Source organism: Macadamia integrifolia, chromosome 3 (assembly GCF_013358625.1).
Source record: "Macadamia integrifolia cultivar HAES 741 chromosome 3, SCU_Mint_v3, whole genome shotgun sequence".
Classification (NCBI taxonomy): domain Eukaryota; kingdom Viridiplantae; phylum Streptophyta; class Magnoliopsida; order Proteales; family Proteaceae; genus Macadamia; species Macadamia integrifolia.
Window position 1 is genome coordinate 10,170,711 of NC_056559.1, and position 14,899 is coordinate 10,185,609.

The 14,899-nt window shown below is 38.4% G+C and overlaps 1 protein-coding gene across 2 annotated transcripts; it reads right to left on the reverse strand.

Moving 5' to 3' along the window:
* Positions 1 to 499: 499 nt before the first annotated feature.
* Positions 500 to 13,937, reverse strand: LOC122074651 (UPF0496 protein At4g34320-like). 2 transcript variants are annotated; one of them, XM_042639570.1, is made up of 3 exons: positions 13,380 to 13,937; positions 11,872 to 13,287; positions 500 to 942 (listed from the first exon to the last, which is right to left on the reverse strand). In XM_042639570.1, the coding sequence occupies exon 2, from the start codon at positions 13,032 to 13,034 to the stop codon at positions 11,886 to 11,888; it is 1,149 nt and encodes a 382-aa protein (XP_042495504.1). In that variant the 5' UTR covers positions 13,035 to 13,287; positions 13,380 to 13,937; the 3' UTR covers positions 500 to 942; positions 11,872 to 11,885. The 2 variants fall into 2 exon arrangements, with proteins under 2 accessions (XP_042495504.1, XP_042495503.1); XM_042639569.1 differs by having other exon boundaries at positions 11,872 to 13,937.
* Between the last annotated feature and the right edge of the window lie 962 nt (positions 13,938 to 14,899).

The window sequence follows — 14,899 nt, forward strand, 5'->3', positions numbered from 1 at the left end:
AAATTGAGCAGATTATAAAATCTCGTGGAGGGGTCCAATCAGAATAGGGAGGCCTAAGCCTCAACCCCCCCCCCTCCCCCTTTTCTCCTTTCCCGACCAAGCAGTAGTTCCCCAGTGCTGAGAAGAAACTGTTGGTGTACGATGTCTTGTATTCCATCAGAGTTTAGTCCAAGGAATACTGGTGCAACACCTCGATAGGTAGGACGACGATTTCGCTATACTGAGAGGTGTGAGGGACAAGCACTGTAACCCTATTCTCCATTGATAGTGAAGCAGTATCTCATCTCACCGGGGACGTAGACAATCTTACCGAACCTCATAAATCTGTGTGCATTGATTGTTCTTGTTTTTCCATTATCTTCTGCATTGTTTTAGGGTTTCGTTTCTACAGAAACTGCTTCTTGCGAAGCATTCTGTTGGAAAGGCCAAGTCCACTTGCTTTTCCAACATTGGACTGTTTGGATTGCTAATAAACATCCCAAGAACGTCTAACCAATAATTCAAAGAAATTCCTGGAGCTTCATATTCAATGAACACTCTATAGTGTCAATGACATCATAACCGCAAAGACTATATCAATAAACACAATAAATACAATAAAACATGGGTTTCAATTTCCAACCATAAAAGAAATTTCTATATACTTGGACCCCTATATCTTGCATTTTGCAAATAACTAAATGAAAAAGAAAAAAAAAAAATGATCTACAATTTGTTGACTTACATCAAAAGCCTGCATTGTTGCAACATGTTGGATCACAGGTTCAAAACTTAGAAACAGACTCTCCTACGAAGCAGAGGATAAGGCTGTGTACATTTGCCCCTCCTAGACCCTACAATAGCAGGAGCCTCATGCATTGGGTTGCTCTTTTTTTTTTTTACTTCGAAAGCCTGCTTCAAATACTTCCAACAATTTCCAATGTAGCAATCCCGCTTATCAATCTGTGTAGAAACATCAACAAATTATTGGAACAGACCAACTCTGGAAATCTAATAATGCTTAATACATTTTTCTTGAGCAGAAGAAAGGTTTAAAATTAAAATGAACACAAATCCTAGGTTCTAATGCAAAATCAAGGCTTCCCATCATTAAACTTGTTTTTCTAGTTAAAATTATTGGGGCCAGCACATCAGAATGAATCTAAATTGTTAGATTGTGGGTATCTCAGTTGGGGGTCCATGGGTCTCCATGGATCTCCATACAGTGGGAATATGGGAATACAAAGATTGTGCGTAGTCATTAGTCTAGATTTCTTTCTTATTGCAACTAGATATTAGTTTCCTATTATATTTAGGATTTAGAGATTCAGTTGGACTATGTAATCTTCAGTTTTGTTATAAATAAACAGGCTGGGGCGATAGTTGAATATCCACTTATTGCAACACCACCTTCCTTCGCTCTGGTTTTAGGTTCTGGTTCTTTAATACTGATATACTCACATGGTATCAGAGCACCTATAATCAGTCTATATCTTTCCCAAATCTGGTTTGAGAGTCCCCTCAAGGAATACCCTCTTGTGGTTGCAGCAACCTATGCAGTTTATGGTATATCCAAGGCCATAGTTCATGATGGAATGAAAATAAACTAGAGCTATTTACATCTATAGACTAGAGTTATTTACATCTACCATATATATCTCACCGTTAACAGAGTTACCAGTCCACCAGATCAAGTTCTATTCTTATAAAGGCTTGCGGCATCAGTTCTGGAATTTTTTTCTCCAGATTGGTTCTTCAATTACATTTTATCAGGCCAGTGGATCTATCTATTTTTTTGGGAGGTTGTTCACACCGTCCAGAGGTAAACTCGATGCTGTTTCAAGGTGATCAGAGTCGCTGATTACTTGCTATTAAAGTTCTCCATCATGGTCTGGCAATACTCTGTCTCGGAGTAGTTTTCATGAAAGTTAGGCTGGTTTGGTAATCATTCTGTTCCAGAAATGACGTTTCATGTCGAAAACAGAATTTTCAATTTGTGTCAAAATTGCGTTTTAAAACAGAAAAAATTGTCTGACAAACCTGTTTCAGAAATGGTTTCAGAACAGGAAAACAACAATTGTGGTGTTTGATAAACTTGCTCTGAAACAAATTTTTTGTAGGATGCAAGCATGAAGTTCCAAAGATGAGGGGAAATTCGAGGGGGTTTTCCCTCTGAAACCTTGACTGGACTCTGGACTCTGGACTCCAAAAGGGTTCATCCAGTGCATGCTTTTAAAACAGTAGATCCAAAGTACTGTTACTTTTTGTCTTTAATGTGACCAAAGGATCATCGGAAACATTATCAAACAAAACTAACATTGATTAAGACGATATTCCCATCAAAATTTAAAACAGTGACATTATAAATCAAGCAGAGAGAAAACTAATAACATCCTACACTTTCTGACCATAAGATGGATCAACAGGCACTACTTCATTTAGAGGACATTGCTTGAGCTGTAGAAAGTTAACAATGGAGAAGGCTATTTGAATATTTACCAATATGACCACATTATTCATGTCCTTAAATCTCGAAATCCTATTTTGATACCAACCAGGCTAGCTTAGCCATAAAGCATGCAGTTTGCTTGGGTAGTCCTCATTCGGGCTTATGTAAAGATCAACTAGCACTAAAACTGCTTCTAAGTGACTTTGTCCAAATACAGACATTTGAGGAGGCCAAATCCAGTCCTTGTATAGGTTTGGAGATCTTAATTTAGTTTTAAACTCAACAGCTTAGTTGCAAACCTATTGGTTAAGCACTGAAATTTTAATTTTTTATAAAATATAAATCCAAGCTTCTGGTTTCAATAGCAACAGGACTACCATCACCAGTGTGAAAAGCTTAAAAAGATTTAACTACTTTTCATGGATGCATTTGTTTTCATAAAGAAAGCATTTCACCCCCTTAACAATATGATACAGGTAATCTATGACCCTATGAGTAATGGGATGAACAGAATCCCGATGAAATCTGGATTTGAAAAATAGAATTGAAAACCAGGTTACTTAGCCAGGAGACAGCCAGCAATGGCATTGAATTCCGGAATTTTGAAAACATTAAGGCTATGTTTGGTCGTAAGGGAAATTAAAGGGAAGGGAAGTGAAATTTTCATACTTAAAAAAGAAATATATATAATCATTACCCATGTAACTTTAACATCAATTTCAAATCATTCCATATTTGATTATAAAATTTCACTTTACTATGCATCCAAATCCCTTTGCTATAATATGTAAAATAAAAATTACATGTAAAATATATCATTACTAAATATGGTTAAAAAAATTAAATAGTTTATACAATCATATGGGGTGATGATAATAAACATTTCTTTTTAAAGTATGAAAATTTCACTTCACTTCCCTTTAAATTCCCATTGCAACCAAACAGAGCCTAAAGGAATCAGACCTAGTGGATAAACATAATAAACTACACTTGAATCCAGATTTCTTAATGAAGCAGAACCCAAAATCTGAGTTGCAGAGATTGAACGAAAGAGCGAGAAAGTAGAACACTTTTCACCAGGAATTTTGTATTTGGTTTGACCCTCAAAACCTAGAAAAAGAACCATTCCCTTCCAGAATAAAATAATTCCATAGCTATAACTGAACAAAATCTGATTACAAATTATATAGACCCCAAAACCTTAGTTTCCCCATTTGTAGTTTGACTTGCAGGGTACCAACATTGCACTCAAAATAAACAATAACTAGTCTATAGACATCCAAAGAAGCTTAGTTAAGGAAAAGATCATCCAAAGTGGATGTTAAATTCAAACCTGAATATGAAAATAAAAAAATAACGATTTGAGCGGAGGATTCGAACCTAGGTTTTTTGGGAAAAAAAAAAAAGAAGCAAAATCAGGGAACCGAGGTTGAAGAAGATGGAAGAGAGTAGAAGAAGAAGCTGAAAGAGAGAAGAAAAGGAAGGACGAGACATAACTAGGGGCGGAGGCGGCAGAGTTCTCTTCTCCTTGTGCGCAATAGTTGAGTTTTCAGCAATAATAATAATCAGGGACCGAGGATGAAGAAGGTGGAAGAGAGTAGAAGAAAGAAGAAAGAGAGAAGAAAATGCAAAAGGAGGCATACCTGCTATTTTCCAGAAGCAAGGCGCAGGCGAAGTTTTTGTTGCCTTCTCTCTACGCGCAAAGAGAAGAGTGAAGAAGAGCCTTTTTTTTTTATCGGGAACGATTTACCTAAAATCTTACTTGGCACGAAACTGAAATGTCGGAACATGGTTTTCATGTTCCGTTATTTCTCGTTTTTATTTTTCTCATTTTCGTTTAAAAAAAAAAAACGAAAAATGAGGTGTTGACACCAAATGCTTTATTCTGTTTTGTTGTTCCCATAGAACGGAAAAATGTCAAAAACGTTTTTCCAGATGACTACCAAATGCAGCCTTAGGGTGCGTATGGCAAAGTTTCTGCTCCAAATTACTGTATCTGAGTTAGAATCAATTTTTTATGTTTCTGATATTTTGGAGTATTTCTGTACCAACAACTGCTAGTAAAACAAGAAAATAATCATTCTGCCATTGTAGAAGAACATAAATGAGTATGGAATGCACATTAACAGAAGTATATCTTCTGGTAGTGGTGGTGGTGGCTTTCATGGTGGTGAGAGGGTAGAGAGGCTTGAGAGCTTGCAGCATCCAATAGCAACATCATAAGCTCTTCTTAACAAAAGTGCAGTATAGGTTACTGGAAACCAAGAGCTGATTAGTAAAGATCATATTCCAAGAATGCATACCGAACACAGCCTTAGTTGAGACTGGATCTGCTGTGATGCAATGATTGTGACTTTGAACACCTTGCTAATCAATTTCAGAGCGCTAAAAGAAGTCTAATATTTACCTTTATGGTTCTGCAGTCTAGCTACCATGATCCAAAGGAAAAGCATTTTAATGTTTATTTAATATAAATGGAAGTAGGCACCACAATATAGGCAACCACTGTGATATTAATGAATGCAAGGAAACTAGGCTAAGATTATACTAGATATTTGGTGCAGTTGAGCACCACAAATTCTTCTCAAAGACACAAAAATCAGCTTCATCTCTTCTTCTAGGTCTAAACTCTCTTTTAGAAGGATCTTGGTTGAAGGCAGAACTGCTGGAGTGTGGAAAATATGAACAATAATTCACTAAGGGTATTAGTGAGGTTGACAAACCTTACCATAGCTTAGAAGATCAACAGATGGGTGTGATAGGCATTTGCTACGAGAAGTCGATGGGCTGATGGATGGAAAATAATTTTTATCCAGTTTTCAACAATGAAGAGAAAAAGAAGAATTGAAGGTAAGAAAGGAGAAACCAAGAGAGTGTGAGCTAGAACACGATAGAGTTGATACCTTTATTGTGGACCAGCTTTTTCCTTTATATTAACCAGTAACCAAATCTTAGTAGGAATCCTACTAAGAGTCTAAGACTAATAGCAATAGAAGGGAATAACTACCTAAGTCTAATTACAATACTAGAGAGACATAACTAACTAATTACAACTCAAATACTAACTATTATCCCATGGTACACTTTCCCATGGAACACTGACCCATGATACACACTTTAACACCTACCAATAGGTGTTAGGCTGCAACACAATAGACAGGATCACAATAGCTACTCAAAAGCCAGAATTTAGAACAATGTAATAACTCAAGATCCAAGGGTCTGTTCACCCTCGAGTTCTGGTCGAAGGAAGGCCTAATGGGCTGGAATGAATTCCAAAAAGATGACAGAAATCTGATGGTTAGATTAGGCTATGCAAAATAGGTTTCAGATTAGCAAGTGAATCACCTGAAAATTAAAATTAGGAACTTCAATAACTCTTAATCCAGTGGTTAGATCAGAACCAAACTTGGATGACTGTCCCCTATAAAGTGAGGAACAGACCCTCCAAATATCAATCCAATCCAAGGGCTAGATGCCTCTAGGTGAGGATACCTATTAGCAGCAGGTTTAGGAACAGCAACCAATTGAGTTCAGAAAAATACCAGAATCTCCCAATAAACAAGATGATGATTCCTTAATAACCCACAGAAATGAGCAACAGATTATTAGCTTAAGGAAGCTAACAATGAAGAATTCCAGTTCAACGGGACTCTAATCAAATCATCTCGGATTCAGAATTTAAAACCATGGGGTGATTTGGAAAAACAGAATTGAAAGACTGTAAACAGAATAAGACTGCACTTGAACATTGATGGAGAAGAAGATATGAGTAAGCACCCCATCTGACCTAGACTGGAATCCCACCAGCCATTAATGGTATATTGGTATCCCACCACATAGACTGCATCTCAACCATTGAATAATAGCACAGCCAACTTTATTCATAAAACGTTGGGAGCTTTGTTGTTCAAACAACAACCAGATAGACTTGAGTTGATAAAACTCATACCCTAAAAAAATAAAATAAAATAAAATATGGTAGAAGAAAGCAAAACATAATAAAAACTGAAATAGAGTTGTAGAATTATCCTAACTCCTATCGTGATCTATTTAAGGTGCTTTAAATAACAAACAATATATTAGTATGGGCCTGACCTTAATGGGATGATCCAACTACTTACGGTAAAACAGAAATAAAAGACAGACACAAGCCCATCAAGGACGGAGTTAACTCAGCTACAACACTGAGTCAATAATGCTTTTTCTTCCTCTGGTACTTTAAAAGGTACCTATTCTGCTGCTGATCTGCATCAGGTATTAATGGGACCTAGAGTGTATTAAACCAGAGATCCAGACTGACTTAACTCTAACTGACTAGGCAACCAAATAGCACAAGCCCTCAAGGGTTGGCTGCGAAATGACATTCGAGGGCTTCGAGACCAAATAACTCTTGAACAAATAAGAAATATTTGTATTCCACAGGGTACTAAAATAGATGAACTCTACCAGAATACAAGTGTGATTTCTCAGTGAATATGGCCACAGCCCACTGATAAAGTAACCAAATAGAAATAAGCCTCTGGAGTCAAAAGCTACATTACCTAGAATTATCTACAAGGGATAATTTGTCAGTGGACATGGAGAATGACCGTTTTAACTAGTGAGTTCTGAAAAACAATGAAGCATCTGAATTTCTAAAATAAGCACTCAGAGACACCCTAACTTTTTGGAGTCTGCCTTGTAAAGAGAAGCAAGGGATCTTGAAGAGCAAATTGGTACAGAACTGTACCAATCTTATAAGAGTTTAGCCACTAGAACTATTACGTGACAATTGTGTTGCAGTTTTTGTTGATACTTCGCTGATCTTCTCTAGATCCTGTACCACTGGGGCTGTGAATGCTCCTTGGATGCAATTCTCCTTTTCATCCAATAATAATTATTGAGAAAAAAAAAAGAAGAGGAAAGACACAAATAAAAACAAACACTAAGGAACAGAGAAGTGGAACACAGAAATGCTTTATCTAACCTATCTATAATCAGTGACAAACTAAATCAAAAACCATAGGCTATATGAAATTCAGCCATAATTAAAAGAGAAATGACAGAAAGGAGAAAGAAGTGGATAAAACCAAAAAAATAATGACTAAGAGGGAAGCGGAAATGAAAAGCTATTTTCCCAGTTTGTACCAAAAACAATGCAACAAGCACAGAAATGCCTTACTAACCTATCTATGATCAGTGTCAAACCAAACAACAATGCCAGTACATCATTGGTGCAGATTCCTTCTCGTAGGCTATATGAAACTCAACCATTATTACCAGAGCGAGTGAAAGCAAGAAATAACTACGTTGGAAGCAAGAAATGCATGCTCATTTCCCAAGTTATTCCAAGTTTCTATTGCAACTATGAACTAGACTTCAACAATTAGATAAGCAAACAGGAGTTGACGCAACTCAGAGTTACATCATGCCCGTATGACAAGGGCTTTCAACAAAAAGGTGAAGGTCAGGTCTAACCGCAACTCATCCACTGATTCTTCAACATCAGTCGGTTCTAACCTCCACTTAGTTTCACCCAAGATACATCTTGGTCATGGGATCACCAGGGTTCAGGTCCATTAGCATTGAAATTTTCCCTATGAAGACTCAATAAAGCTTGGCCTGCCATGAAAGATCTCACAATTCAAATTTCCTAGCTTCAGGTCAAGGGCAACTTTTAGCCGGTAATTACCTTACAATTTAGGGGAAAAAAAAAAAAAGGACCTCAATACCTAGAGGCTATGGAATCTTGCTGATCATACATGCTAATATAGTAAAAGGTTATTGGCAAGTTCATAACAGCAATGGCGACACAGTTTTAGCTGCCACGGTGGTTGTAGGTCTAGATGAAGATATCCCTATGAGCTGGTGTTCCTGCTGAGAAGTTTCAAATATATTGAAGAATGATGTTTTTGATGTTCTTATTATGATCCCATATCCGTCATTTGGGGGGGGGGGTTGATCCCACATCGGTTTTAAAAGAGATTTGATCTGGGTTGATATGGTCCTGGGTTTCCTCACCTTGTAAATTGGTTTATGGGGTTGAGTTCTCCCAAGGTTCGCATCAGTGGTATCAGAGCAGCCAATCCTCGGACCCAACTCCCAACCCTCGCGTGTAAGGGAAGACCTGGTGCTAGATTGAAGCCGCTATGAAAAGACTACATGCCGCCAGGCAAAAACCACTGGAGCAGAGTGCAACCGCTTTGAGAGGGCTACCTGATCCGAAGCGGGCTACCATGGATGTCGGTTCGAAAGCACTGTGGTATGTTACAATCCCATATTAATCATATGGGGGCCTAATCCCACATTGGTTTCAAAAGAGACACCACTGATATAGACCTTGGGAGAAATATCCCATATCTATCATATGCCACATATTTTTTCAAATTAAGCAATCTAGAAATTAGATTCTCTCAAGATTTTGACCATATTTTCAGGAACCCCATGTTAGGGATATGCTCACACTCCCATAGTTGGTTTTGATGATAACAAACATATGGAGGTATTTCACAATTTGCCTTCAAGTAATGTTTTGTAGAGACTTCATATCAAAGACCAAATTTTGATAAATGAAAGGAAGAAATGAAGATTGAAATCATCAAATGAAAAGTATCAACAAGTTGATATCAATACTTGAAGAAGTTATTAGAAGTGTCAAACATTATAGGATCAAGACCTCAAAGTATCAAAGCTTGAAGTGAATTGATGTACATTGAAGATATCAAGCATGCAAGGTCAACATGAAGATTTTTGAGGACCAACTGCAAGAAGAATAGAAGACCTTAAGTGTAGCTCAATGTAATAGTGCATACACCATACACAAGTAGTACATTGTATCTCATAAGCATGCATTACATATTGCATCCTTTAGTTCACATCATGCTTAGAATGGCCCTAAGTCATGTTACACTAGCAAGGACCAAAGCCCGTAGCTATAAGGAACACATTGGATTTAAGAAGCCCCTTCATTTATTGTGAAAAACAATACTTTTGTGTTCAAGGGCATTTTGGGTATTTAGGGAGCTCGTATCAGGATACGGACTCTTCAGAATATTTATAGGTTTTCAAGTTACGGAACCAACGGAATTGGAATCAGCACAAGCGGAGTCCATAAGACCAAGTTATGGTCATTAGAAGTCTGCTCGGTCAAAATCAACCCAACAATGGTTGCAGAAGTGATTCTGGCCGAAACCTCAACAAGTCGACCGCCACAAGTGGAAGTCTGTGGAGGTTGACCGGTTGGTGACTGGTTTGCTTGGATCGCCTTCCAACGGCTAGTCCAATGGCTATATTTTGCAATGGTTATTTTTGGGGGTCGACCGATATGCCTAAAATATGACTGTTTGGGTGAGATTTTCTACCTATTTTATTTCCCTAATCTCACATATTACCTCTAATTAGAAGTGAAATTGGTCTATACCATCACTTGAGTTCAAGTTCTTCACTTTCCATTCAGGAGGAACTCAAGGTTCTCTACAAGTCTTCATCTACATCTTAGAATTTGCATTGCAAACGTTAAGAAGACTTCAAAGGTGTATTCTTTTATAACATTGCATTTCATTCACGCACTACACAAGAGGTAACTCCAAACCTTTCTATTTGTCCAAGAGTTGGGTTAACTCTAGAATTGGACACCTTGTTTACACATTGTTCTAGACTGTACTTAGACAAGTATGTAGGAACCTCTCATCCTTAACATATTGTAAGAACTCTCTCATCCTTAAGAGATTATAAGGACTCTCTCATCCTTGAAAGAGATTGTAAGGACCCTCTCATCTTCGAAAGAGATTGTAAAGTACCCTCTCATCCTATAAAGAGATTGCATGGATCCTCTTATCCTTAAAAGAGTTTGTAAAGGTTTTCCTCCCTACCTACTACACTAAAAGGGAACAGCTGGTGAAACTTATAAGGAGTGGACTAGACTCGGATTGAGTTGAACAACTATAAATCTTGGTGTTGTGTGATTGTGTCTATTTTATTATTCCGCACTATTTCATTTACAATCACATTTGGGAATCATAAATCGAAAAGGTTTAAAAAAATCCACTAGCACAACCTATTCACCCTCTTCTAGGTTATTTCACCCTAATGGTGAACTCGATTTGAGTTTGACCTTATTCTAACGATTTGATCTTGAGATATTTCTGGTTTCCCCATTTTACCCCTACCCTCCATTATAGCTACTGTTTCAACCTTTCTTGTTGTAAAATCAATTCTGAGATTTAAGCTACTGCTTACGTCATATTTTGTAGAATCAATTGACCATTACAAACTCTAATTTCAGAATTCTGTTTGGCCTTGGAAATTACTGTTTTACCCCTACTTTGGTTACTGTTTGTTTCTTCATCGACCTGATTTTCAACTCTGTTTTAATCATTAGTTCATAACAGATTTCAGTATGAATCGATTACCCTGTGTTCTGTTCTTTTTTGCTGATTTATTACCAAACTACCCTCCTACTAGATCTGCTAGGATTGTCCTGTATAGCCTGAATTATTTTTTGAATTGAAGATCTCGTCTATTGGCTACTATTTTGAGTTTTTCAAATACAATACTTGTTAGATCAAACACCAAGAAATACGAAAAATAAAGAGAATAGATCCGCACGACACAGAGATTTAATGAGGTTCACACACTAGGGTGGTGTGCTATGTTCTCGAGCGAAGAAGAAGATGTTTCACTATGCAGAAGAGAGATTACACCCAAGCAGCAGCGAGAAAACTCGCCCTGAAACCCTGGCTCGAAAACCCCCCAAAATACAATGACTTTCTCAACAAGCAACAGTAAATTATATATACTCCAAGTCGCGGGTCGACCCATCGGGTCGCGGTCGATCTAGTCGAACCAAACCACGGGGGCCCCGCACCCCCATACGAGATCAGTGATGGACTCCGGGCTTGGGCCTATCAGCCCAACCCCTCTACTTCCACACAGATCTCAGAAAATTGCCATTCGGGTAGCCACCAAAATATGTCGGAACGGGTTAATCTTCAAAACAGGTCAAGAATTCGAGACAAACTTAACAACACTACATTAGAGAGAGAGAGAGAGAGCATTTGCTCCATATTTGTCCATTTAGAGGAAAGCGTCACATTCTGAAGTATTGCATCAACAAATTTATTTATTACTAGTGAACTTTATTCACGTGGTACTTAGATTACTTTCTATGATTTGAATAAGATCAACAGTAGTTAAGTGAAAAGCAAGAACTTTCTTTGCATAGCCCCCTCTCCACCACCCCCTCCCCAAACCAAAAGAAGAAGAAGAAGAAAAAAAAAAAAGGCCAGCATTTCAAACAAATCCAAGCTACAAACTGTAAGTATAAATTATTTCTTGCATTATTCTCCATTAAATAAGGAGCACATACCAATGGCTCCAAGACAAAGTAAACTCTTGTTGCTAAACATACATAGTGCATGAAAATTACATAAGAGCTATCGAAAAAGCAGCAGTCAGCATACCAAGAGGTTTCTCTTCAGTTGTTGGGTTGTTTAATTATCCTCTGCAGAACCACTGTCCTCGCCCTGCGTATATCCCGGCTGCATCTGTCAACTTGTTCACTCAAATCTTCAATGCTTTTCATAAAACCCCCCAACTTCTTCTCGATCTCCTCCACTACAATCTTCACTGCCTCCCCTTCCCTAAGGGCGAAATCAGCATTCTGCAATAGAGTCTGGATCTCTATTTCCAAGCGATCAACCAGAACCCGAATACTATCCAAGTCCTGGATTGCGACATAAGTGCCAGCCTGCATTGAGCTAATCACATCCCCCTGTCCTTTCAGTGCATTCTCATAGCCCGTCCAAAGTGAATTAATCCACCTACCCATTGACCCTATAGGAATGGAAGTGGCTGCTGCCAGAGCAGCAACAACAGGAGGCGCTGCCATGGCAGCTGCCACTACCGAGCAAATAAGAATGGCAGCAAAAGTTGCACCAAATATAATGCTTGAAACCTTCCTCCATGCTTTTATCGATTTGAGCTTCTTATCAAGTTTGTTCCTTCGAAGTAGCAGCTTCTCTAACATCAACACCTGATGCTTGTAAACCGTTTGGAAGTCCTGGAAGAAGTCCTCCGTGAATGGATTCCCAGCAGCCTTGAAATTGTTCAGTTCCTCCAGTGTCAACGAATACTTTTTGCCATCTACCCCTTCCTCCTTTTCAAATTGTTGCAATGCAACATGAAGGATCAACTGGCTGTCACGGGCTTTCTTTAGGCATTTCTCTGTGGCCGTGCAGAAATCCAAGGTTTTCAGACTGTTCTCGAAGTAATCCTCCACAAGCTCGAAGAGTTCCTGGTTTTTCCATATATCTTGTTTACAATTTAAGATGACTCTGACGACTTCCTGGTTCATCTCAAGCAGGCTTCCTGTAACTTCTTTCAGTGAGTCAATGGAGAGCGCTCGAACCTCAACCCCAGAGGCGAGCGAGTTTATGACACGGTTAGTGTGGGTTTGCAGGGTGCGATCAAAAGACTGCAAATCTGGGTCGATTCTGCATGCTGCTTCATATGAGCTCAACTCCGCAGTGTACTGCAAATCGGTATCGAACTGAAGGACGGGCGGAGCAAGGGGCGGAGCAGGGGGCGGAGCCTCCCCTGTCCTCTTGCTGAATTGTCCTCCCATCGATGCACAATTCAGATCCTGATTAGAACCCAAAAGAAACAGATATTCAATCTGGAACCTCAGTGCCCAACTCGGATAACTATCGTGCAAACCCTTGTACTCAGATCCATAAACACGAAAATCCCCCGGCTAAACCCCAGATCTAAGCTGACGGTTTCCTGACGGCAAGAAAAAAATTCTCTATTTTCGAGCGGAGACCAGTCTCAAGCTTTGCATCATCTAGTAATCATCTTTTGAAAATGCAACATTCCAGCTGAAACACCCCAAAGCTAAGCTTAATGGGTCTGTGAAAATCTTTAACTTCCAATTAAAAATGACAATAAAATACGAAAGATAGAAACCCACCTTCCTTAACCCAATAATTGCTCTAAGCTGAGAAGGAAATCATCAGATTTAGAATCAGATAGAGCATGAAATTCTCTCACCTAATCGACGACAAGTAAACATCTGAAGCTTGATCTTTCAAGACTGATGGAGACTACACGATTTGAGAAGTTTTTGAAAAAAGTAACATATATATAAGCAGAGATGGTTTCTGGAATGAGGATGCAGAAACTCACAAAGGGATAAAACTTGAAAACCCTTAAGGAGCAGATAAAGATTAGACGGTGGATTGAGAATGGCTTGCACGCATGAGAAAAAGAAAGAGAAGAAAGAGGTGGTGGCAGAAGGAGGGATAGAAAACGCGGGAAGCAATGTCTTCTTCCTTAATTCTCTCTTTATCCTTCTCACAGGCACTCTCTTATCCAGTTTTGACTCGCAAAGCAACGGTTACAGAGTGGGCTAATTGAAAGGGATGAGTGACAGGCAAGAAGAGAAGAGTAGCCTCCTCACGACTCCAGCTAAAGAGTCGGAGCTCACAGGAGAAGAGGGAAAAGAGAGAAAAGAAGCCATTACAGCCTATGGATATATAAGGACAGTGGGAAGCTACTTAGAAGATTCGGAGAAGATTTAAGGGCCGCTGCCTCATATGACCATATACTTTTAACGCCCTTTGACTTCAACAAAATATCACATTGGCATTTTGCATATTAATCCCTTGCCCTAATTACTATATTTCCTCTTCTTCTTTTTTTTTTTTTTTTTTTTTTTAAGTTTGGAAATACAAAACAACTTCCATACCTCATAAGATATAATATTTCATGCTTGGATTTACCAAAATAAAAGTTCAAGCTGGGAAAAAGAAAGCTAAGTGCCTTATACCCCCACCCCCACCCCGACCCCCCAAAAAAAAAAAAAATTAATAATGAAGAGTTAGCCAATGGCCCTCGCTGCATGCAAGGATGAAAAATAATTTTTAAGACTAATAAAAAAAAAAAAGGAAAAAATTTTTTTTGGGCCAAGTGTTTTATGTTCTTGAGTGGTTCGTATGTGTAAATTCAAGGGCGCGCACGATAGGATTGGTGGTCATTTCATGCCCTCTTTGTCTATGGTGCAGGGATTATAGGCATCATAACCAAACACAAAAATTTGTCCCATATTTTTCAATCACTTAAATGCCTTTTTTTTTTCTTTACGTAACAATTTAAATGCCATTTAACTCTTTGGGCTAACACCCGTTAATTTCATTTGATGAATTGGCCTCGGTGATACATGTCTCTTTTTAAAAAAAAGATTTCATGTCATAAGAGTGGGGAGGTGGAGGTACCAACGTATTCAACCCATTTTTTTTATGAGATTGGTTTTTCTAACCCGCTACATAAGGTATGTTAGCGTCTCCTGTATCTATCTCTTTCCTCTCACAATAGGGATAGATATGTCATTTCATAGGAGGAGAGTAGACAAATAAACACAAGGAGACACTAGCATACACTATGTAACTTGACAACATTCTTAGGTCTGATTTATAGCTCTATATTTTTTTC

Excerpts from the sequence above, each read along its gene's own strand:
- LOC122074651 (XM_042639570.1), bottom strand. The coding sequence starts at position 13,034 with ATGGGAGGACAATTCAGCAAGAGGACAGGGGAGGCTCCGCCCCCTGCT.